The 23,518-nt window shown below is 48.9% G+C and overlaps 1 protein-coding gene across 1 annotated transcript in view; it reads left to right on the forward strand.

The window, feature by feature from the left end:
• dlec1 (DLEC1 cilia and flagella associated protein) overlaps positions 1 to 23,518 on the forward strand; it is a gene marked incomplete at its 5' end in the record, with an annotated part of 148,357 nt that overhangs the window by 21,819 nt on the left and 103,020 nt on the right. Inside the window, 6 exons of the mRNA XM_029744506.1 lie at positions 2,143 to 2,279; positions 4,230 to 4,322; positions 4,499 to 4,589; positions 5,391 to 5,553; positions 7,715 to 7,907; positions 8,462 to 8,683. Coding sequence (XP_029600366.1) covers positions 2,143 to 2,279; positions 4,230 to 4,322; positions 4,499 to 4,589; positions 5,391 to 5,553; positions 7,715 to 7,907; positions 8,462 to 8,683 — 899 coding nt within the window. The remainder of the gene's footprint in view (positions 1 to 2,142; positions 2,280 to 4,229; positions 4,323 to 4,498; positions 4,590 to 5,390; positions 5,554 to 7,714; positions 7,908 to 8,461; positions 8,684 to 23,518) is intronic.

Consider the following 23,518-nt stretch of genomic DNA (forward strand, 5'->3'; position numbering starts at 1 on the left):
GCGTAGCCTAATGCTACTGATAGCTCTGTATAGCGTAGCCTAATGCTGTAAACCTCTAACCAAACTGATAGCTCTGTATAGCGTAGCCTAATGCTGTACACCTCTAACCAAACTGATAGCTCTGTATAGCGTAGCCTAATGCTGTACACCTCTAACCAAACTGATAGCTCTGTATAGCGTAGCCTAATGCTGTACACCTCTAACCAAACTGATAGCTCTGTATAGCGTAGCCTAATGCTGTACACCTCTAACCAAACTGATAGCTCTGTATAGCGTAGCCTAATGCTGTACACCTCTAACCAAACTGATAGCTCTGTATAGCGTAGCCTAATGCTACTGATAGCTCTGTATAGCGTAGCCTAATGCTGTACACCTCTAACCAAACTGATAGCTCTGCATAGCGTAGCCTAATGCTGTACACCACTAACCAAACTGATAGCTCTGTATAGCGTAGCCTAATGCTGTACACCTCTAACCAAACTGATAGCTCTGTATAGCGTAGCCTAATGCTGTACACCTCTAACCAAACTGATAGCTCTGTATAGCGTAGCCTAATGCTGTACACCTCTATTCCAAACTGATAGCTCTGTATAGCGTAGCCTAATGCTGTACACCACTAACCAAACTGATAGCTCTGTATAGCGTAGCCTAATGCTACTGATAGCTCTGTATAGCGTAGCCTAATGCTACTGATAGCTCTGTAAAGTGTAGCCTAATGCTACTGATAGCTCTGTATAGCGTAGCCTAATGCTGTACACCTCTAACCAAACTGATAGCTCTGTATAGAGTAGCCTAATGCTGTACACCTCTAACCAAACTGATAGCTCTGTATAGCGTAGCCTAATGCTTTACACCTCTATTCCAAATTGATAGCTCTGTATAGCGTAGCCTAATGCTGTACACCACTAACCAAACTGATAGCTCTGTATAGCGTAGCCTAATGCTACTGATAGCTCTGTATAGCGTAGTCTAATGCTACTGATAGCTCTGTATAGCGTAGCCTAATGCTACTGATAGCTCTGTATAGCGTAGCCTAATGCTGTAAACCTCTAACCAAACTGATAGCTCTGTATAGCGTAGCCTAATGCTGTACACCTCTAACCAAACTGATAGCTCTGTATAGCGTAGCCTAATGCTGTACACCTCTAACCAAACTGATAGCTCTGTATAGCGTAGCCTAATGCTGTACACCTCTAACCAAACTGATAGCTCTGTATAGCGTAGCCTAATGCTGTACACCTCTAACCAAACTGATAGCTCTGTATAGAGTAGCCTAATGCTGTACACCTCTAACCAAACTGATAGCTCTGTATAGCCTAGCCTAATGCTGTACACCTCTAACCAAACTGATAGCTCTGTATAGCGTAGCCTAATGCTGTACACCACTAACCAAACTGATAGCTCTGTATAGCGTAACCTAATGCTACTGATAGCTCTGTATAGCGTAGCCTAATGCTACTGATAGCTCTGTATAGCGTAGCCTAATGCTGTACACCTCTAACCAAACTGATTGCTCTGTATAGAGTAGCCATATGCTGTACACCTCTAACCAAACTGATAGCTCTGTATAGCGTAGCCTAATGCTGTACACCTCTAACCAAACTGAAAGCTCTGTATAGCGTAGCCTAATGCTACTGAGAGCTCTGTATAGCGTAGCCTAATGTTACTGATAGCTCTGTATAGCGTAGCCTAATGCTGTACACCTCTAACCAAACTGATAGCTCTGTATAGCGTAGCCTAATGCTGTACACCTCTAACCAAACTGATAGCTCTGTATAGCGTAGCCTAATGCTGTACACCTCTAACCAAACTGATAGCTCTGTATAGCGTAGCCTAATGCTACTGATAGCTCTGTATAGCGTAGCCTAATGCTACTGATAGCTCTGTATAGCGTAGCCTAATGCTGTACACCTCTAACCAAACTGATAGCTCTGTATAGCGTAGCCTAATGCTGTACACCTCTAACCAAACTGATAGCTCTGTATAGCGTAGCCTAATGCTGTACACCTCTAGCCCTTGAGTGTTACCTAAACAAAATTGAAAACAGAATGAAAAGTGTACTTAGTTAGTGATTGAGCTCATTCTACCACACAGCCTTATGCGTCCTGACTTGGTTTGTCTCTCTGTCTTGTGTCCGCCCAGTGCCCAGTGTTCTGGACTGTGGCTACTGTCTGGTAGGAGGGGTGAGGTTCGGACAGTTCCTGTGTTGTAACGAGGGCCTCAGTGCTGGAACCTTCTGTATCCTCCCACGGAGACAGTGGCCCGCCTACAACATCAGGGTAAATACATTCACCTCTGGGTTAGGGTGTTAGGGTCAAAGGGTAAATACATTCACCTCTGGGTTAGGGTGTTAGGGTCAAAGGGTAAATACAATCACCTCTGGGTTAGGGTGTTAGGGTTAAAGGTCAAAGGGTAAATACAATCACCTCTGGGTTAGGGTGTTAGGGTCAAAGGGTAAATACATTCTCCTCTGGGTTAGGGTGTTAGGGTTAGAGGGTAAATACATTCACCTCTGGGTTAGGGTGTTAGGGTCAAAGGGTAAATACATTCACCTCTGGGTTAGGGTGTTAGGGTCAAAGGGTAAATACAATCACCTCTGGGTTAGGGTGTTAGGGTTAAAGGTCAAAGGGTAAATACATTCACCTCTGGGTTAGGGTGTTAGGGTTAAAAGGTAAATACATTCACCTCTGGGTTAGGGTGTTAGGGTCAAAGGTCAAAGGGTAAATACATTCACCTCTGGGTTAGGGTGTTAGGGTCAAAGGGTAAATACATTCACCTCTGGGTTAGGGTGTTAGGGTCAAAGGGTAAATACATTCACCTCTGGGTTAGGGTGTTAGGGTTGGAGGTGAAAAAATTACCTCCATCTGTCTGTAGGACAGGCTTATATTATGGTCTGTAGGACGGGGTTATATTATGGTCTGTAGGACGGGGTTATATTATGGTCTGTAGGACGGGGTTATATTATGGTCTGTAGGACAGGGTTATATTATGGTCTGAAGGACAGGGTTATGTTATGGTCTGTAGGACGGGGTTATATTATGGTCTGTAGGACAGGGTTATATTATGGTCTGTAGGACGGGGTTATATTATGGTCTGTAGGACGGGGTTATTTTATGGTCTGTAGGACGGGGTTATATTATGGTCTATAGGACAGGGTTACATTATGGTCTGTAGGACAGGGTTATATTATGGTCTGTAGGACAGGGTTATATTAGGGTCTGTAGGACAGGGTTTTATTATGGTCTGTAGGACGGGGTTATATTATGGTCTGTAGCACAGGGTTATATTATGGTCTGTAGGACGGGGTTATATTATGGTCTGTAGGACGGGGTTATATTATGGTCTGTAGAACGGGGTTATATTATGGTCTGTAGGACGGGGTTATATTATGGTCTGTAGGATGGGGTTATATTATGGTCTGTAGGACGGGGTTATATTATGGTCTGTAGGACGGGGTTATATTATGGTCTGTAGGACGGGGTTATATTATGGTCTGTAGGACGGGGTTATATTATGGTCTGTAGGACGGGGTTATATTATGGTCTGTAGGACAGGTTTATATTATGGTCTGTAGGACAGGGTTATATTATGGTCTGTAGGACAGGGTTATATTATGGTCTGTAGGACAGGGTTATATTATGGTCTGTAGGACAGGGTTATATTATGGTCTGTAGGACAGGGTTATATTATGGTCTGTAGGACAGGGTTATATTATGGTCTGTAGGGTTATATTATGGTCTGTAGGACGGGGTTATATTATGGTCTGTATAACAGAAATTATTAATTTCTCCCTGCCAGTCTGTAGTAATTCTTGTTCTCTCTCTGCCAGTCTGTAGTAATTCTTGTTCTCTCCCTGCCAGTCTGTATTAATTATTGTCTCTCTCTGCCAGTCTGTATTAATTCTTGTTCTCTCCCTGCCAGTCTGTAGTAATTCTTGTTCTCTCCCTGCCAGTCTGTATTAATTATTCTCTCTCCCTGCCAGTCTGTATTAATTATTCATCTCTCCCTGCCAGTCTGTAGTAAATCTTGTTCTCTCCCTGCTAGTCTGTAGTAATTCTTGTTCTCTCCCTGCCAGTCTGTATTAATTATTCATCTCTCCCTGCCGGTCTGTATTAATTATTCTCTCTCCCTGCCAGTCTGTATTAATTCTTGTTCTCTCCCTGCCAGTCTGTATTAATTATTCATCTCTCCCTGCCAGTCTGTATTAATTATTCATCTCTCCCTGCCAGTCTGTAGTGACTACCAGCTTCGCTGAGGAGCCCCCATTTGCAGTCAGCCCCTCCCTGTTTGAGCTGCAGCCTGGCCAGACCACAGTGGTGGAGGTGAGTCAATCAGCCATTTAGGTCTTATCACAGCCTCTAAAGTCAGGTAGTTCAAGAACTTTGTCTGCACTGATAAGCTGTGTGTGTGTGTGTGTGTGTGTGTGTGTGTGTGTGTGTGTGTGTGTGTGTGTGTGTGTGTGTGTGTGTGGTGTGTCTGTGTGTGCGTCATGTCCCAGGTGGTGTTCTTCCCAACGTTGGCAGAGAGTTGCTCCCAGGTCTTCACCATAGTATGTGACAACTGCCAGGTCAAAGACATCACTGTACAAGGTGTGTGTCTGTCTCCAGGTCAGCTGATATGTGTAGAGCTGGTGTGTGTCTGTCTCCAGGTCAGCTGATATGCGTAGAGCTGGTGTGTATCTGTCTCCAGGTCAGCTGATAGGTGTAGAGCTGGTGTGTGTCTGTCTCCAGGTCAGCTGATAGGTGTAGAGCTGGTGTGTGTCTGTCTCCAGGTCAGCTGATAGGTGTAGAGCTGGTGTGTGTCTGTCTCCAGGTCAGCTGATATGCGTAGAGCTGGTGTGTATCTGTCTCCAGGCCAGCTGATAGGTGTAGAGCTGGTGTGTATCTGTCTCCAGGCCAGCTGATAGGTGTAGAGCTGGTGTGTATCTGTCTCCAGGCCAGCTGATAGGTGTAGAGCTGGTGTGTATCTGTCTCCAGGTCAGCTGATAGGTGTAGAGCTGGTGTGAATCTGTCTCCAGGTCAGCTGATAGGTGTAGAGCTGGTGTGTGTCTGTCTCCAGGTCAGCTGATAGGTGTAGAGCTGGTGTGTATCTGTCTCCAGGTCAGCTGATAGGTGTAGAGCTGGTGTGTATCTGTCTCCAGGCCAGCTGATAGGTGTAGAGCTGGTGTTTGTGTCTCCAGGTCAGCTGATAGGTATAGAGCTGGTGTGTGTCTGTCTCCAGGTCAGCTGATAGGTGTAGAGCTGGTGTGTATCTGTCTCCAGGCCAGCTGATAGGTGTAGAGCTGGTGTGTGTCTGTTTCCAGGTCAGGGCCAGCTGATTGGTCTGGAGCTGGTGTGTGTCTGTCTCCAGGCCAGCTGATAGGTGTAGAGCTGGTGTGTGTCTGTTTCCAGGTCAGGGCCAGCTGATTGGTCTGGAGCTGGTGTGTGTGTCTGGGGAAGAAGAGGTCCCTGCTCTCGGAGAACTCTGTGACGTCACAGCTGAACACTATGTCCGCTTCCCCCCTGCCAACCCTCACTCCGTCCAACAGAGGACCCTCACCATCAGAAACAACACGTAAGACCAGCTACCTGCCCTAAACCCTAACCCCTAACCCTAACCCCTTACCCTAACCTTAACCCTAACTCTAACCCCTAACCCTTACCCTAACCCCTTACCCTTACCCTAACCCTAACCCATAACCCTAACCCCTAACCCCTAACCCCTAATCCCTAACCCCTAACCCCTAACCCCTAACCCCTAACCCTAACCCTTACCCTAACCCATAACCCTTACCCTAACCCTTACCCTTACCCTAACCCTAACCTCTAACCCCTAACCCTTACCCTAACCCCTACCTCTAACCCCTAACCCCTAACCCCTTACCCTAACCACTTACCCTAACCCCTAACCCCTTACCCTAACCCCTAACCCTTACCCTAACCCTAACCCCTAACCCTTACCCTAACCCCTAACGATAACCCTTACCCTAACCCCTAACACCTAACCCTTAACCTAACCCTTACCCTAACCCTAACCCTTTACCCTAACCCTAACCCCTAAACCCTAACCCTTACCCTTACCCTAACCCTAACCCCTAACCCTAACCCTTACCCCTAACCACTAACCCTAACCCCTAACCACTAACCCTAACCCTTAACCCTTACCCTAACCCCTAACCCTTACCCTAACCCTTACCCTAACCCTAACCCTAACCCTTACCCTAACCCTTACCCTTACCCTAACCCCTAACCCTAACCCTAACCCCTAACCCTTACCCTTACCCTAACCCTAACCCTAACCCCTAACCCCTTACCCTAACCTCTTACCCTTACCCTAACCCATAACCCCTAATCCCTAACCCCTAACCCCTAACCCTAACCCTTACCCTAACCCATAACCCTTACCCTAACCCTTACCCTAACCCTAACCTCTAACCCCTAACCCTTACCCTAACCCCTACCTCTAACCCCTAACCCTTACCCTAACCACTTACCCTAACCCCTTACCCTAATCCCTAACCCCTAACCCTTACCCTAACCCTTACCCTAACCCTTACCCTAACCCCTAACGATAACCCTTACCCTAACCCCTAACACCTAACCCTTAACCTAACCCTAACCCTTAACCTAACCCTAACCCTAACCCCTAACCCTAAACCCTAACCCTTACCCTAACCCCTAACCCTAACCCTTACCCCTAACCACTAACCCTAACCCTTACCCCTAACCCCTAACCCTAACCCTTACCACTAACCCTAACCCTTACCCCTAACCCCTAACCCTAACCCCTAACCCTAACCCCTAACCCAACCCCTAACCCTTACCCTAACCCTAACCCCTAACCCCTAACCTTAACCCTAAACCCTAACCCCTAAACCCTTACCCTTACCCCTAACCCCTAAACCCTAACCCCAACTCCAACCCCTAACTCTAACCCCTAACCACCCAGTTTATAACGGCATATACCTCACCTCCCTGGGCCTTAATGTTTAAACAGAACATGATGGTGTCACGTCCTGACCAGCAGAGGGTGTAGTTGTGTAGTATTTTGGTCAGGACGTGGCAGAAGATGTCTGTGTATGTTTGTTCTGGGTGTTGTGTTTCTATGTTGGTCTGTGGCTCCCGATCAGGGACAGCTGGTTATCGTTGTTCCTGATTGGGAGTCATATATTTAGGAGTATGTTTGTCATTTGGGTTTGTGGGTGGTTGTGTTAACACTGCTATGATTTTGTAAGTAGCCTGTTAGCCTGTCTGGAGTCGTTCGTGTTTAATGTTTTCTACTTTGCTCTAAAATATTAAAAAGATGAGTATCCACATTCCACCTGCGATTTGGTCAATTCAACACGGCAACAGTTATGACAGATGGTGCTGGTTTAGTAAAGTTAGATCAAAGCTGACCCTAACCCCTAACCCCCTAACCCCTAACCCCCTAACCCCTAACCCCTAACCCCTAACCCTTACCCTAACCCCTAAACCCTAACCCCTAACCCCTAAACCCTAACCCTTACCCTTAAACACTTAGAACCCCTTTCCAAATGTAATGTTTCAGATCTGATCCATATGTTTCTCTAGATGTTTGCAGAAATCTCTCTTTCTGTAGAATAATTTTTCTTTAGATGTATTACTCACCTTTTTTTCCCTCTCTGTCTCTCTGTTTCTACTCTCTCTCTGTCTGTTTCTACTCTGTCTGTCTGTCTGTCTGTCTGTCTCTGTCTCTGTCTCTGTCTCTGTGTCAGTCACTTGGAGCTGGCGTTCCATTGGCAGATCATGCAGCCCAACTTGCAGCCCCTCCTCCCTGGGGAGATCCCTGACCCCGCCCACATCCAGTACCACTTGGCCAATGACGACGTGTTCCACGTCAGCCCCGCCTCCGGCCTGCTAACCCCCCTACAGGACCATGAGTTCCTCCTTACATACCAGCCCCAGCAGGTAACCTCTGACCTCTAACCCGACAGGACCGTGAGTTCCTCCTTACATACCAGCCCCAGCAGGTAACCTCTAACCTCTAACCCGACAGGACCGTGAGTTCCTCCTTATATACCAGCCCCAGCAGGTAACCTCTAACCTCTAACCCGACAGGACCGTGAGTTCCTCCTTACATACCAGCCCCAGCAGGTAACCTCTGACCTCTAACCCGACAGGACCGTGAGTTCCTCCTTACATACCAGCCCCAGCAGGTAACCTCTGACCTCTAACCCGACAGGACCGTGAGTTCCTCCTTACATACCAGCCCCAGCAGGTAACCTCTGACCCGACAGGACCGTGAGTTCCTCCATACATACCAGCCCCAGCAGGTAACCTCTGACCTCTAACCCGACAGGACCATGAGTTCCTCCTTACATACCAGCCCCAGCAGGTAACCTCTGACCTCTAACCCGACAGGACCGTGAGTTCCTCCTTACATACCAACCCCAGCAGGTAGCTGTAGGGTGTGATTCACTAGGTGCATCAGTGAAGTAAAAGTTGATGTGTGTTTTATCCAGTTGATGGACTACCACCGTGTGTGTCACCTGGTCGTGAGGGACGTCCCAGAGCTGCCCAGAGAGGATGAACCTCAAGACACCGCCCCCAAGGTGAACGATGTGATTGTCATGGAGATCGAGGTCAAAGGGTCGACACAGGCCTACCAGGTCCTGTTGGAGCCTTACTCTATTCATATCCCTGGAGAGGTGTTCATAGGTACCACCATCCGCAGAAGGTTCAAGGTAATGTACATCAGTTATTATACTACATCAACAAGTTACTTTATGTTTACCCAGTGGGCAAAATGGCCAAGTGATGCGCTTACATCCAAATTGCAAGCAGTTGGTAAACTGGTGATGTCTTTGCCCACAGGGTAAGTAGAGTAGTCTCTGTTATCTTCTCCAGACCAGCATGGTACCAGTAGTCTCTGTTCTCTTCTCCAGACCAGCATGGTACCAGTAATCTCTGATGGTCTGTTCTCCAGACCAGCATGGTACCAGTAGTCTCTGTTCTCTTCTCCAGACCAGCATGGTACCAGTAATCTCTGATGGTCTGTTCTCCAGACCAGCATGGTACCAGTAGTCTCTGATGGTCTGTTCTCCAGACCAGCATGGTACCAGTAGTCTCTGATGGTCTCTTCTCCAGACCAGCATGGTACCAGTAGTCTCTGATGGTCTCTTCTCCAGACCAGCATGGTACCAGTAGTCTCTGATGGCCTGTTCTCCAGACCAGCATGGTGCCAGTAGTCTCTGTTCTCTTCTCCAGACCAGCATGGTACCAGTAATCTCTGATGGTCTGTTCTCCAGACCAGCATGGTACCAGTAATCTCTGATGCTCTCTTCTCCAGACCAGCATGGTGCCAGTAATCTCTGATGGTCTGTTCTCCAGACCAGCATGGTACCAGTAGTCTCTGATGGTCTGTTCTCCAGACCAGTATGGTACCAGTAATCTCTGATGGTCTGTTCTCCAGACCAGCATGGTACCAGTAGTCTCTGATGGTCTGTTCTCCAGACCAGCATGGTACCAGTAGTCTCTGATGGTCTGTTCTCCAGACCAGCATGGTACCAGTAGTCTCTGTTCTCTTCTCCAGACCAGCATGGTACCAGTAATATCTGATGGTCTGTTCTCCAGACTAGCATGGTACCAGTAGTCTCTGATGGTCTGTTCTCCAGACCAGCATGGTGCCAGTAATCTCTGATGGTCTGTTCTCCAGACCAGCATGGTACCAGTAGTCTCTGATGGTCTGTTCTCCAGACCAGCATGGTACCAGTAGTCTCGGTTCTCTTCTCCAGACCAGCATGGTACCAGTAGTCTCGGTTCTCTTCTCCAGACCAGCATGGTACCAGTAGTCTCTGATGGTCTGTTCTCCAGACCAGCATGGTACCAGTAGTCTATGTTCTGTTCTCCAGACCAGCATGGTACCAGTAGTCTCTGATGGTCTGTTCTCCAGACCAGCATGGTACCAGTAGTCTCTGTTCTCTTCTCCAGACCAGCATGGTACCAGTAATCTCTGATGGTCTGTTCTCCAGACCAGCATGGTACCAGTGTCTCTGATGATCTGTTCTCCAGACCAGCATGGTACCAGTAATCTCTGATGGTCTGTTCTCCAGACCAGCATGGTACCAGTAGTCTCTGATGGTCTGTTCTCCAGACCAGCATGGTACCAGTAATCTCTGATGGTCTGTTCTCCAGACCAGCATGGTACCAGTAGTCTCTGATGGTCTGTTCTCCAGACCAGCATGGTACCAGTAGTCTCTGTTCTCTTCTCCAGACCACCATGGTACCAGTAATCTCTGATGGTCTGTTCTCCAGACCAGCATGGTACCAGTAGTCTCTGATGGTCTGTTCTCCAGACCAGCATGGTACCAGTAATCTCTGATGGTCTGTTCTCCAGACCAGCATGGTACCAGTAGTCTCTGATGGTCTGTTCTCCAGACCAGCATGGTACCAGTAATCTCTGATGGTCTGTTCTCCAGACCAGCATGGTGCCAGTAATCTCTGATGGTCTGTTCTCCAGACCAGCATGGTACCAGTAGTCTCTGATGGTCTGTTCTCCAGACCAGCATGGTACCAGTAATCTCTGATGGTCTGTTCTCCAGACCAGCATGGTACCAGTAGTCTCTGATGGTCTGTTCTCCAGACCAGCATGGTACCAGTAGTCTCTGATGGTCTGTTCTCCAGACCAGCATGGTACCAGTAATCTCTGATGGTCTGTTCTCCAGACCAGCATGGTACCAGTAGGCTCTGTTCTCTTCTCCAGACCAGCATGGTACCAGTAATCTCTGATGGTCTGTTCTCCAGACCAGCATGGTGCCAGTAATCTCTGATGGTCTGTTCTCCAGACCAGCATGGTACCAGTAGTCTCTGATGGTCTGTTCTCCAGACCAGCATGGTACCAGTAGTCTCGGTTCTCTTCTCCAGACCAGCATGGTACCAGTAGTCTCTGATGGTCTGTTCTCCAGACCAACATGGTACCAGTAGTCTCTGATGGTCTCTTCTCCAGACCAGCATGGTGCCAGTAATCTCTGATGGTCTGTTCTCCAGACCAGCATGGTACCAGTATTATCTGTTCTCTTCTCCAGACCAGCATGGTACCAGTAGTCTCTGATGGTCTCTTCTCCAGACCAGCATGGTACCAGTATTCTCTGTTCTCTTCTCCAGACCAGCATGGTACCAGTAATCTCTGATGGTCTGTTCTCCAGACCAGCATGGTGCCAGTAATCTCTGATGGTCTGTTCTCCAGACCAGCATGGTACCAGTAGTCTCTGATGGTCTGTTCTCCAGACCAGCATGGTACCAGTAGTCTCGGTTCTCTTCTCCAGACCAGCATGGTACCAGTAGTCTCGGTTCTCTTCTCCAGACCAGCATGGTACCAGTAGTCTCTGATGGTCTGTTCTCCAGACCAGCATGGTACCAGTAGTCTCTGTTCTGTTCTCCAGACCAGCATGGTACCAGTAGTCTCTGATGGTCTGTTCTCCAGACCAGCATGGTACCAGTAGTCTCTGTTCTCTTCTCCAGACCAGCATGGTACCAGTAATCTCTGATGGTCTGTTCTCCAGACCAGCATGGTACCAGTAGTCTCTGATGGTCTGTTCTCCAGACCAGCATGGTACCAGTAATCTATGATGGTCTGTTCTCCAGACCAGCATGGTACCAGTAGACTCTGATGGTCTGTTCTGCAGACCAGCATGGTACCAGTAGTCTCTGATGGTCTGTTCTCCAGACCAGCATGGTACCAGTAATCTCTGATGGTCTGTTCTCCAGACCAGCATGGTACCAGTAGTCTCTGATGGTCTGTTCTCCAGACCAGCATGGTACCAGTAATCTCTGATGGTCTGTTCTCCAGACCAGCATGGTACCAGTAGTCTCTGATGGTCTGTTCTCCAGACCAGCATGGTACCAGTAGTCTCTGATGGTCTGTTCTCCAGACCAGCATGGTACCAGTAATCTCTGATGGTCTGTTCTCCAGACCAGCATGGTACCAGTAGTCTCTGTTCTCTTCTCCAGACCAGCATGGTACCAGTAATCTCTGATGGTCTGTTCTCCAGACCAGCATGGTACCAGTAATCTCTGATGGTCTGTTCTCCAGACCAGCATGGTACCAGTAGTCTCTGATGGTCTGTTCTCCAGACCAGCATTGTACCAGTAGTCTCTGATGGTCTGTTCTCCAGACCAGCATGGTACCAGTAATCTCTGATGGTCTGTTCTCCAGACCAGCATGGTACCAGTAGGCTCTGTTCTCTTCTCCAGACCAGCATGGTACCAGTAATCTCTGATGGTCTGTTCTCCAGACCAGCATGGTGCCAGTAATCTCTGATGGTCTGTTTTCCAGACCAGCATGGTACCAGTAGTCTCTGATGGTCTGTTCTCCAGACCAGCATGGTACCAGTAGTCTCGGTTCTCTTCTCCAGACCAGCATGGTACCAGTAGTCTCTGATGGTCTGTTCTCCAGACCAACATGGTACCAGTAGTCTCTGATGGTCTCTTCTCCAGACCAGCATGGTGCCAGTAATCTCTGATGGTCTGTTCTCCAGACCAGCATGGTACCAGTATTCTCTGTTCTCTTCTCCAGACCAGCATGGTGCCAGTAATCTCTGATGGTCTGTTCTCCAGACCAGCATGGTACCAGTATTCTCTGTTCTCTTCTCCAGACCAGCATGGTACCAGTAGTCTCTGATGGTCTCTTCTCCAGACCAGCATGGTACCAGTAGCCTCTGTTCTCTTTTCCAGACCAGCATGGTACCAGTAATCTCTGATGGTCTCTTCTCCAGACCAGCATGGTACCAGTAATCTCTGATGGTCTGTTCTCCAGACCAGCAGGGTACCAGTAATCTCTGATGGTCTGTTCTCCAGACCAGCATGGTACCAGTAGTCTCTGTTCTCTTCTCCCGACCAGCATGGTGCCAGTAGTCTCTGTTCTCTTCACCAGACCAGCATGGTACCAGTAGTCTCTGATGGTATGTTCTCCAGACCAGCATGGTACCAGTAATCTCTGATGGTCTGTTCTCAAGACCAGCATGGTACCAGTAGTCTGATGGTCTGTTCTCCAGACCAGCATGGTACCAGTAGACTCTGATGGTCTGTTCTCCAGACCAGCATGGTACCAGTAGAATCTGATGGTCTGTTCTCCAGACCAGCATGGTACCAGTAATCTCTGATGGTCTGTTCTCCAGACCAGCATGGTGCCAGTAATCTCTGATGGTCTGTGCTCCAGACCAGCATGGTACCAGTAATCTCTGATGGTCTGTTCTCCAGACCAGCATGGTGCCAGTAGTCTCTGATGGTATGTTGTCCAGACCAGCATGGTACCAGTAATCTCTGATGGTCTGTTCTCCAGACCAGCATGGTGCCAGTAGTCTCTGTTCTCTTCACCAGACCAGCATGGTACCAGTAGTCTCTGATGGTCTGTTCTCCAGACCAGCATGGTACCAGTAGTCTCTGATGGTCTGTTCTCCAGACCAACATGGTACCAGTAGTCTCTGTATTTTTCTCCAGACCAGCATGGTACCAGTAGTCTCTGTTCACTTCTCCAGACCAGCATGGTACCAGTAGTCTCTGATGGTCTCTTCTCCAGACCAGCATGGTACCAGTAGCCTCTGTTCTCTTTTCCAGACCAGCATGGTGCCAGTAATCTCTGATGGTCTGTTCTCCAGACCAGCATGGTACCAGTATTCTCTGTTCTCTTCTCCAGACCAGCATGGTACCAGTAGTCTCTGATGGTCTCTTCTCCAGACCAGCATGGTACCAGTAGCCTCTGTTCTCTTTTCCAGACCAGCATGGTACCAGTAATCTCTGATGGTCTCTTCTCCAGACCAGCATGGTACCAGTAATCTCTGATGGTCTGTTCTCCAGACCAGCAGGGTACCAGTAATCTCTGATGGTCTGTTCTCCAGACCAGCATGGTACCAGTAGTCTCTGTTCTCTTCTCCCGACCAGCATGGTGCCAGTAGTCTCTGTTCTCTTCACCAGACCAGCATGGTACCAGTAGTCTCTGATGGTATGTTCTCCAGACCAGCATGGTACCAGTAATCTCTGATGGTCTGTTCTCAAGACCAGCATGGTACCAGTAGTCTGATGGTCTGTTCTCCAGACCAGCATGGTACCAGTAGACTCTGATGGTCTGTTCTCCAGACCAGCATGGTACCAGTAGAATCTGATGGTCTGTTCTCCAGACCAGCATGGTACCAGTAATCTCTGATGGTCTGTTCTCCAGACCAGCATGGTGCCAGTAATCTCTGATGGTCTGTGCTCCAGACCAGCATGGTACCAGTAATCTCTGATGGTCTGTTCTCCAGACCAGCATGGTGCCAGTAGTCTCTGATGGTATGTTGTCCAGACCAGCATGGTACCAGTAATCTCTGATGGTCTGTTCTCCAGACCAGCATGGTGCCAGTAGTCTCTGTTCTCTTCACCAGACCAGCATGGTACCAGTAGTCTCTGATGGTCTGTTCTCCAGACCAGCATGGTACCAGTAGTCTCTGATGGTCTGTTCTCCAGACCAACATGGTACCAGTAGTCTCTGTATTTTTCTCCAGACCAGCATGGTACCAGTAGTCTCTGTTCACTTCTCCAGACCAGCATGGTACCAGTAGTCTCTGATGGTCTCTTCTCCAGACCAGCATGGTACCAGTAGCCTCTGTTCTCTTTTCCAGACCAGCATGGTACCAGTAATCTCTGATGGTCTGTTCTCCAGACCAACATGGTACCAGTAGTCTCTGATGGTCTCTTCTCCAGACCAGCATGGTGCCAGTAATCTCTGATGGTCTGTTCTCCAGACCAGCATGGTACCAGTATTCTCTGTTCTCTTCTCCAGACCAGCATGGTGCCAGTAATCTCTGATGGTCTGTTCTCCAGACCAGCATGGTACCAGTATTCTCTGTTCTCTTCTCCAGACCAGCATGGTACCAGTAGTCTCTGATGGTCTCTTCTCCAGACCAGCATGGTACCAGTAGCCTCTGTTCTCTTTTCCAGACCAGCATGGTACCAGTAATCTCTGATGGTCTCTTCACCAGACCAGCATGGTACCAGTAATCTCTGATGGTCTGTTCTCCAGACCAGCAGGGTACCAGTAATCTCTGATGGTCTGTTCTCCAGACCAGCATGGTACCAGTAGTCTCTGTTCTCTTCTCCCGACCAGCATGGTGCCAGTAGTCTCTGTTCTCTTCACCAGACCAGCATGGTACCAGTAGTCTCTGATGGTATGTTCTCCAGACCAGCATGGTACCAGTAATCTCTGATGGTCTGTTCTCAAGACCAGCATGGTACCAGTAGTCTCTGATGGTCTGTTCTCCAGACCAGCATGGTACCAGTAGACTCTGATGGTCTGTTCTCCAGACCAGCATGGTACCAGTAGAATCTGATGGTCTGTTCTCCAGACCAGCATGGTACCAGTAATCTCTGATGGTCTGTTCTCCAGACCAGCATGGTGCCAGTAATCTCTGATGGTCTGTGCTCCAGACCAGCATGGTACCAGTAATCTCTGATGGTCTGTTCTCCAGACCAGCATGGTGCCAGTAGTCTCTGATGGTATGTTGTCCAGACCAGCATGGTACCAGTAATCTCTGATGGTCTGTTCTCCAGACCAGCATGGTGCCAGTAGTCTCTGTTCTCTTCACCAGACCAGCATGGTACCAGTAGTCTCTGATGGTCTGTTCTCCAGACCAGCATGGTACCAGTAGTCTCTGATGGTCTGTTATCCAGACCAACATGGTACCAGTAGTCTCTGTACTTTTCTCCAGACCAGCATGGTACCAGTAGTCTCTGTTCACTTCTCCAGACCAGCATGGTACCAGTAGTCTCTGATGGTCTCTTCTCCAGACCAGCATGGTACCAGTAGCCTCTGTTCTCTTTTCCAGACCAGCATGGTACCAGTAATCTCTGATGGTCTCTTCTCCAGACCAGCATGGTACCAGTAATCTCTGATGGTCTGTTCTCCAGACCAGCATGGTACCAGTAATCTCTGATGGTCTGTTCTCCAGACCAGCATGGTACCAGTAGTCTCTGTTCTCTTCTCCCGACCAGCATGGTGCCAGTAGTCTCTGTTCTCTTCACCAGACCAGCATGGTACCAGTAGTCTCTGATGGTATGTTCTCCAGACCAGCATGGTACCAGTAGAATCTGATGGTCTGTTCTCCAGACCAGCATGGTACCAGTAATCTCTGATGGTCTGTTCTCCAGACCAGCATGGTACCAGTAGTCTCTGTTCTCTTCTCCCGACCAGCATGGTGCCAGTAGTCTCTGTTCTCTTCACCAGACCAGCATGGTACCAGTAGTCTCTGATGGTATGTTCTCCAGACCAGCATGGTACCAGTAATCTCTGATGGTCTGTTCTCAAGACCAGCATGGTACCAGTAGTCTCTGATGGTCTGTTCTCCATAACCAGCATGGTACCAGTAGACTCTGATGGTCTGTTCTCCAGACCAGCATGGTACCAGTAGAATCTGATGGTCTGTTCTCCAGACCAGCATGGTACCAGTAATCTCTGATGGTCTGTTCTCCAGACCAGCATGGTGCCAGTAATCTCTGATGGTCTGTGCTCCAGACCAGCATGGTACCAGTCATCTCTGATGGTCTGTTCTCCAGACCAGCATGGTGCCAGTAGTCTCTGATGGTATGTTGTCCAGACCAGCATGGTACCAGTAATCTCTGATGGTCTGTTCTCCAGACCAGCATGGTGCCAGTAGTCTCTGTTCTCTTCACCAGACCAGCATGGTACCAGTAGTCTCTGATGGTCTGTTCTCCAGACCAGCATGGTACCAGTAGTCTCTGATGGTCTGTTCTCCAGACCAACATGGTACCAGTAGTCTCTGTACTTTTCTCCAGACCAGCATGGTACCAGTAGTCTCTGTTCACTTCTCCAGACCAGCATGGTACCAGTAGTCTCTGATGGTCTCTTCTCCAGACCAGCATGGTACCAGTAATCTCTGATGGTCTGTTCTCCAGACCAGCATGTTACCAGTAATCTCTGATGGTCTGTTCTCCAGACCAGCATGGTACCAGTAGTCTCTGTTCTCTTCTCCCGACCAGCATGGTGCCAGTAGTCTCTGTTCTCTTCACCAGACCAGCATGGTACCAGTAGTCTCTGATGGTATGTTCTCCAGACCAGCATGGTACCAGTAGAATCTGATGGTCTGTTCTCCAGACCAGCATGGTACCAGTAATCTCTGATGGTCTGTTCTCCAGACCAACATGGTACCAGTAGTCTCTGATGGTCTCTTTTCCAGACCAGCATGGTGCCAGTAATCTCTGATGGTCTGTTCTCCAGACCAGCATGGTACCAGTAGTCTCTGTTCTCTTCTCCATACCAGCATGGTACCAGTAATCTCTGATGGTCTGTTCTCCAGACCAGCATGGTACCAGTAATCTCTGATGGTCTCTTCTCCAGACCAGCATGGTGCCAGTGATCTCTGATGGTCTGTTCTCCAGACCACATGGTACCAGTAGTCTCTGATGGTCTGTTCTCCAGACCAGTATGGTACCAGTAAACTCTGATGGTCTGTTCTCCAGACCAGCATGGTACCAGTAGTCTCTGATAGTCTGTTCTCCAGACCAGCATGGTACCAGTAGTCTCTGATGGTATGTTGTCCAGACCAGCATGGTACCAGTAATCTCTGATTTTCTGTTCTCCAGACCAGCATGGTGCCAGTAGTCTCTGTTCTCTTCTTCAGACCAGTATGGTACCAGTAATCTCTGATGGTCTGTTCTCCAGACCAGCTTGGTACCAGTAGTCTCTGATGGTCTGTTCTCCAGACCAGCATGGTACCAGTAATCCCTGATGGTCTGTTCTCCAGACCAGCATGGTACCAGTAGTCTCTGATGGTCTGTTCTCCAGACCAGCATGGTACCAGTAATCCCTGATGGTCTGTTCTCCAGACCAGCATGGTGCCAGTAGTCTCTGTTCTCTTCTCCAGACCAGCATGGTACCAGTAGTCTCTGATGGTCTGTTCTCCAGACCAACATGGTACCAGTAGTCTCTGATGGTCTCTTCTCCAGACCAGCATGGTGCCAGTAATCTCTGATGGTCTGTTCTCCAGACCAGCATGGTACCAGTAGTCTCTGTTCTCTTCTCCAGACCAGCATGGTACCTGTAGTCTCTGATGGTCTGTTCTCCAGACCAACATGGTACCAGTAGTCTCTGTACTTTTCTCCAGACCAGCATGGTACCAGTAGTCTCTGATGGTCTGTTCTCCAGACCAGCATGGTACCAGTAGTCTCTGATGGTCTGTTCTCCAGACCAGCATGGTACCAGTAGTCTCTGTTCTCTTCTCCAGACCAGCATGGTACCAGTAGTCTCTGTTCTCTTCTCCAGACCAGCATGGTACCAGTAGTCTCTGATGGTCTCTTCTCCAGACCAGCATGGTACCAGTAGCCTCTGTTCTCTTCTCCAGACCAGCATGGTACCAGTAGTCTCTGATGGTCTCTTCTCCAGACCAGCATGGTACCAGTAGCCTCTGTTCTCTTTTCCAGACCAGCATGGTACCAGTAATCTCTGATGGTCTCTTCTCCAGACCAGCATGGTACCAGTAATCTCTGATGGTCTGTTCTCCAGACCAGCATGGTACCAGTAGTCTCTGTTCTCTTCTCCCGACCAGCATGGTGCCTGTAGTCTCTGTTCTCTTCACCAGACCAGCATGGTACCAGTAGTCTCTGATGGTATGTTCTCCAGACCAGCATGGTACCAGTAATCTCTGATGGTCTGTTCTCCAGACCAGCATGGTACCAGTAGTCTCTGATGGTCTCTTCTCCAGACCAGCATGGTGCCAGTAATCTCTGATGGTCTGTTCTCCAGACCAGCATGGTACCAGTAATCTCTGATGGTCTGTTCTCCAGACCAGCATGGTACCAGTAGTCTCTGTTCTCTATTCCAGACCAGCATGGTACCAGTAGTCTCTGATGGTCTGTTCTCCAGACCAGCATGGTACCAGTAATCCCTGATGGTCTGTTCTCCAGACCAGCATGGTACCAGTAGTCTCTGATGGTCTGTTCTCCAGACCAGCATGGTACCAGTAATCCCTGATGGTCTGTTCTCCAGACCAGCATGGTGCCAGTAGTCTCTGTTCTCTTCTCCAGACCAGCATGGTACCTGTAGTCTCTGATGGTCTGTTCTCCAGACCAACATGGTACCAGTAGTCTCTGTACTTTTATCCAGACCAGCATGGTACCAGTAGTCTCTGATGGTCTGTTCTCCAGACCAGCATGGTACCAGTAGTCTCTGTTGGTCTGTTCTCCAGACCAGCATGGTACCAGTAGTCTCTGTTCTCTTCTCCAGACCAGCATGGTACCAGTAGTCTCTGTTCTCTTCTCCAGACCTGCATGGTACCAGTAGTCTCTGATGGTCTGTTCTCCAGACCAGCATGGTACCAGTAGCCTCTGTTCTCTTTTCCAGACCAGCATGGTACCAGTAATCTCTGATGGTCTCTTCTCCAGACCAGCATGGTACCAGTAATCTCTGATGGTCTGTTCTCCAGACCAGCATGGTACCAGTAGTCTCTGTTCTCTTCTCCCGACCAGCATGGTGCCTGTAGTCTCTGTTCTCTTCACCAGACCAGCATGGTACCAGTAGTCTCTGATGGTATGTTCTCCAGACCAGCATGGTACCAGTAATCTCTGATGGTCTGTTCTCAAGACCAGCATGGTACCAGTAGTCTCTGATGGTCTGTTCTCCAGACCAGCATGGTACCAGTAATCTCTGATGGTCTGTTCTCAAGACCAGCATGGTACCAATAGTCTCTGATGGTCTGTTCTCCAGACCAGCATGGTACCAGTAGACTCTGATGGTCTGTTCTCCAGAACAGCATGGTACCAGTAATCTCTGATGGTCTGTTCTCAAGACCAGCATGGTACCAGTAGTCTCTGATGGTCTGTTCTCCAGACCAGCATGGTACCAGTAGTCTCTGATGGTCTCTTCTCCAGACCAGCATGGTGCCAGTAATCTCTGATGGTCTGTTCTCCAGACCAGCATGGTACCAGTAATCTCTGATGGTCTGTTCTCCAGACCAGCATGGTACCAGTAGTCTCTGATGGTCTGTTCTCCAGACCAGCATGGTACCAGTAGTCTCTGATGGTCTGTTCCCTAGACCAGCATGGTACCAGTAATCCCTGATGGTCTGTTCTCCAGACCAGCATGGTACCAGTAGTCTCTGATGGTATGTTCTCCAGACCAGCATGGTACCAGTAATCTCTGATGGTCTGTTATCCAGACCAGCATGGTGCCAGTAGTCTCTGTTCTCTTCACCAGACCAGCATGGTACCAGTAGTCTCTGATGGTCTGTTCTCCAGACCAGCATGGTACCAGTAATCTCTGATGGTCTGTTCTCCAGACCAGCATGGTACCAGTAGTCTCTGATGGTCTGTTCTCCAGACCAGCATGGTACCAGTAATCTCTGATGGTCTGTTCTCCAGACCAGCATGGTACCAGTAGTCTCTGATGGTCTGTTCTCCAGACCAGCATGGTACCAGTAGTCTCTGATGGTCTGTTCTCCAGACCAGCATGGTACCATTAGTCTCTGATGGTCTGTTCTCCAGACCAGCATGGTACCAGTAGTCTCTGTTCTCTTCTCCAGACCAGCATGGTAACAGTAGTCTCTGATGGTCTGTTCTCCAGACCAACATGGTACCAGTAGTCTCTGATGGTCTCTTCTCCAGACCAGCATGGTGCCAGTAATCTCTGATGGTCTGTTCTCCAGACCAGCATGGTACCAGTAGTCTCTGATGGTCTGTTCTCCAGACCAGTATGGTACCAGTAATCTCTGATGGTCTGTTCTCCAGACCAGCATGGTACCAGTAGTCTCTGATGGTCTGTTCTCCAGACCAGCATGATACCAGTAATCCCTGATGGTCTGTTCTCCAGACCAGCATGGTACCAGTAGTCTCTGATGGTATGTTCTCCAGACCAGCATGGTACTAGTAATCTCTGATGGTCTGTTCTCCAGACCAGCATGGTGCCAGTAGTCTCTGTTCTCTTCACCAGACCAGCATGGTACCAGTAGTCTCTGATGGTCTGTTCTCCAGACCAGCATGGTACCAGTAATCTCTGATGGTCTGTTCTCCAGACCAGCATGGTACCAGTAGTCTCTGATGGTCTGTTCTCCAGACCAGCATGGTACCAGTAGTCTCTGATGGTCTGTTCTCCAGACCAGCATGGTACCAGTAGTCTCTGATGGTCTGTTCTCCAGACTATCATGGTACCAGTAGTCTCTGATGGTCTGTTCTCCAGACCAGCATGGTACCAGTAGTCTCTGATGGTCTGTTCTCCAGACCAGCATGGTACCAGTAGTCTCTGTTCTCTTCTCCAGACCAGCATTGTACCAGTAGTCTCTGATGGTCTGTTCTCCAGACCAGTATGGTACCAGTAATCTCTGATGGTCTGTTCTCCAGACCAGCATGGTACCAGTAGTCTCTGATGGTCTGTTCTCCAGACCAGCATGGTACCAGTAATCCCTGATGGTCTGTTCTCCAGACCAGCATGGTACCAGTAGTCTCTGATGGTCTGTTCTCCAGACCAGCATGGTACCAGTAATCCCTGATTGTCTGTTCTCCAGACCAGCATGGTTCCAGTAAACTCTGTTCTCTTCACCAGACCAGCATGGTACCAGTAGTCTCTGATGGTCTGTTCTCCAGACCAGCATGGTACCAGTAATCTCTGATGGTCTGTTCTCCAGACCAGCATGGTACCAGTAGTCTCTGATGGTATGTTTTCCAGACCAGCATGGTACCAGTTGGCTCTGTTCTCTTCTCCAGACCAGCATGGTACCAGTAGTCTCTGATGGTCTCTTCTCCAGACCAGCATGGTGCCAGTAATCTCTGATGGTCTGTTCTCCAGACCAGCATGGTACCAGTATTCTCTGATGGTCTGTTCTCCAGACCAGCATGGTACCAGTAGTCTCTGTTCTCTTCTCCAGACCAGCATGGTACCTGTAGTCTCTGATGGTCTGTTCTCCAGACCAGCATGGTACCAGTAGTCTCTGTACTTTTCTCCAGACCAGCATGGTACCAGTAGTCTCTGATGGTCTGTTCTCCAGACCAGCATGGTACCAGTAGTATCTGATGGTCTGTTCTCCAGACCAGCATGGTACCAGTAGTCTCTGTTCTCTTCTCCAGACCAGCATGGTACCAGTACTCTCTGTTCTCTTCTCCAGACCAGCATGGTACCAGTAGTCTCTGATGGTCTCTTCTCCAGACCAGCATGGTACCAGTAGCCTCTGTTCTCTTTTCCAGACCAGCATGGTACCAGTAATCTCTGATGGTCTCTTCTCCAGACCAGCATGGTACCAGTAATCTCTGATGGTCTGTTCTCCAGACCAGCATGGTACCAGTAGTCTCTGTTCTCTTCTCCCGACCAGCATGGTGCCTGTAGTCTAAGTTCTCTTCACCAGACCAGCATGGTACCAGTAGTCTCTGATGGTATGTTCTCCAGACCAGCATGGTACCAGTAATCTCTGATGGTCTGTTCTCAAGACCAGCATGGTACCAGTAGTCTCTGATGGTCTGTTCTCCAGACCAGCATGGTAACAGTAGACTCTGATGGTCTGTTCTCCAGAACAGCATGGTACCAGTAATCTCTGATGGTCTGTTCTCAAGACCAGCATGGTACCAGTAGTCTCTGATGGTCTGTTCTCCAGACCAGCATGGTACCAGTAGTCTCTGATGGTCTCTTCTCCAGACCAGCATGTTGCCAGTAATCTCTGATGGTCTGTTCCCCAGACCAGCATGGTACCAGTAATCCCTGATGGTCTGTTCTCCAGACCAGCATGGTACCAGTAGTCTCTGATGGTATGTTCTCCAGACCAGCATGGTACCAGTAATCTCTGATGGTCTGTTCTCCAGACCAGCATGGTGCCAGTAGTCTCTGTTCTCTTCACCAGACCAGCATGGTACCAGTAGTCTCTGATGGTCTGTTCTCCAGACCAGCATGGTACCAGTAATCTCTGATGGTCTGTTCTCCAGACCAGCATGGTACCAGTAGTCTCTGATGGTCTGTTCTCCAGACCAGCATGGTACCAGTAGTCTCTGATGGTCTGTTCTCCAGACCAGCATGGTACCAGTAGTCTCTGATGGTCTGTTCTCCAGACAATCATGGTACCAGTAGTCTCTGATGGTCTGTTCTCCAGACCAGCATGGTACCAGTAGTCTCTGATGGTCTGTTCTCCAGACCAGCATGGTACCAGTAGTCTCTGTTCTCTTCTCCAGACCAGCATTGTACCAGTAGTCTCTGATGGTCTGTTCTCCAGACCAGTATGGTACCAGTAATCTCTGATGGTCTGTTCTCCAGACCAGCATGGTACCAGTAGTCTCTGATGGTCTGTTCTCCAGACCAGCATGGTACAAGTAATCCCTAATGGTCTGTTCTCCAGACCAGCATGGTACCAGTAGTCTCTGATGGTCTGTTCTCCAGACCAGCATGGTACCAGTAATCCCTGATTGTCTGTTCTCCAGACCAGCATGGTGCCAGTAAACTCTGTTCTCTTCACCAGACCAGCATGGTACCAGTAGTCTCTGATGGTCTGTTCTCCAGACCAGCATGGTACCAGTAATCTCTGATGGTCTGTTCTCCAGACCAGCATGGTACCAGTAGTCTC

The sequence above is a fragment of the Salmo trutta genome, unplaced genomic scaffold (genome assembly GCF_901001165.1).
Source record: "Salmo trutta unplaced genomic scaffold, fSalTru1.1, whole genome shotgun sequence".
NCBI lineage: Eukaryota > Metazoa > Chordata > Actinopteri > Salmoniformes > Salmonidae > Salmo > Salmo trutta.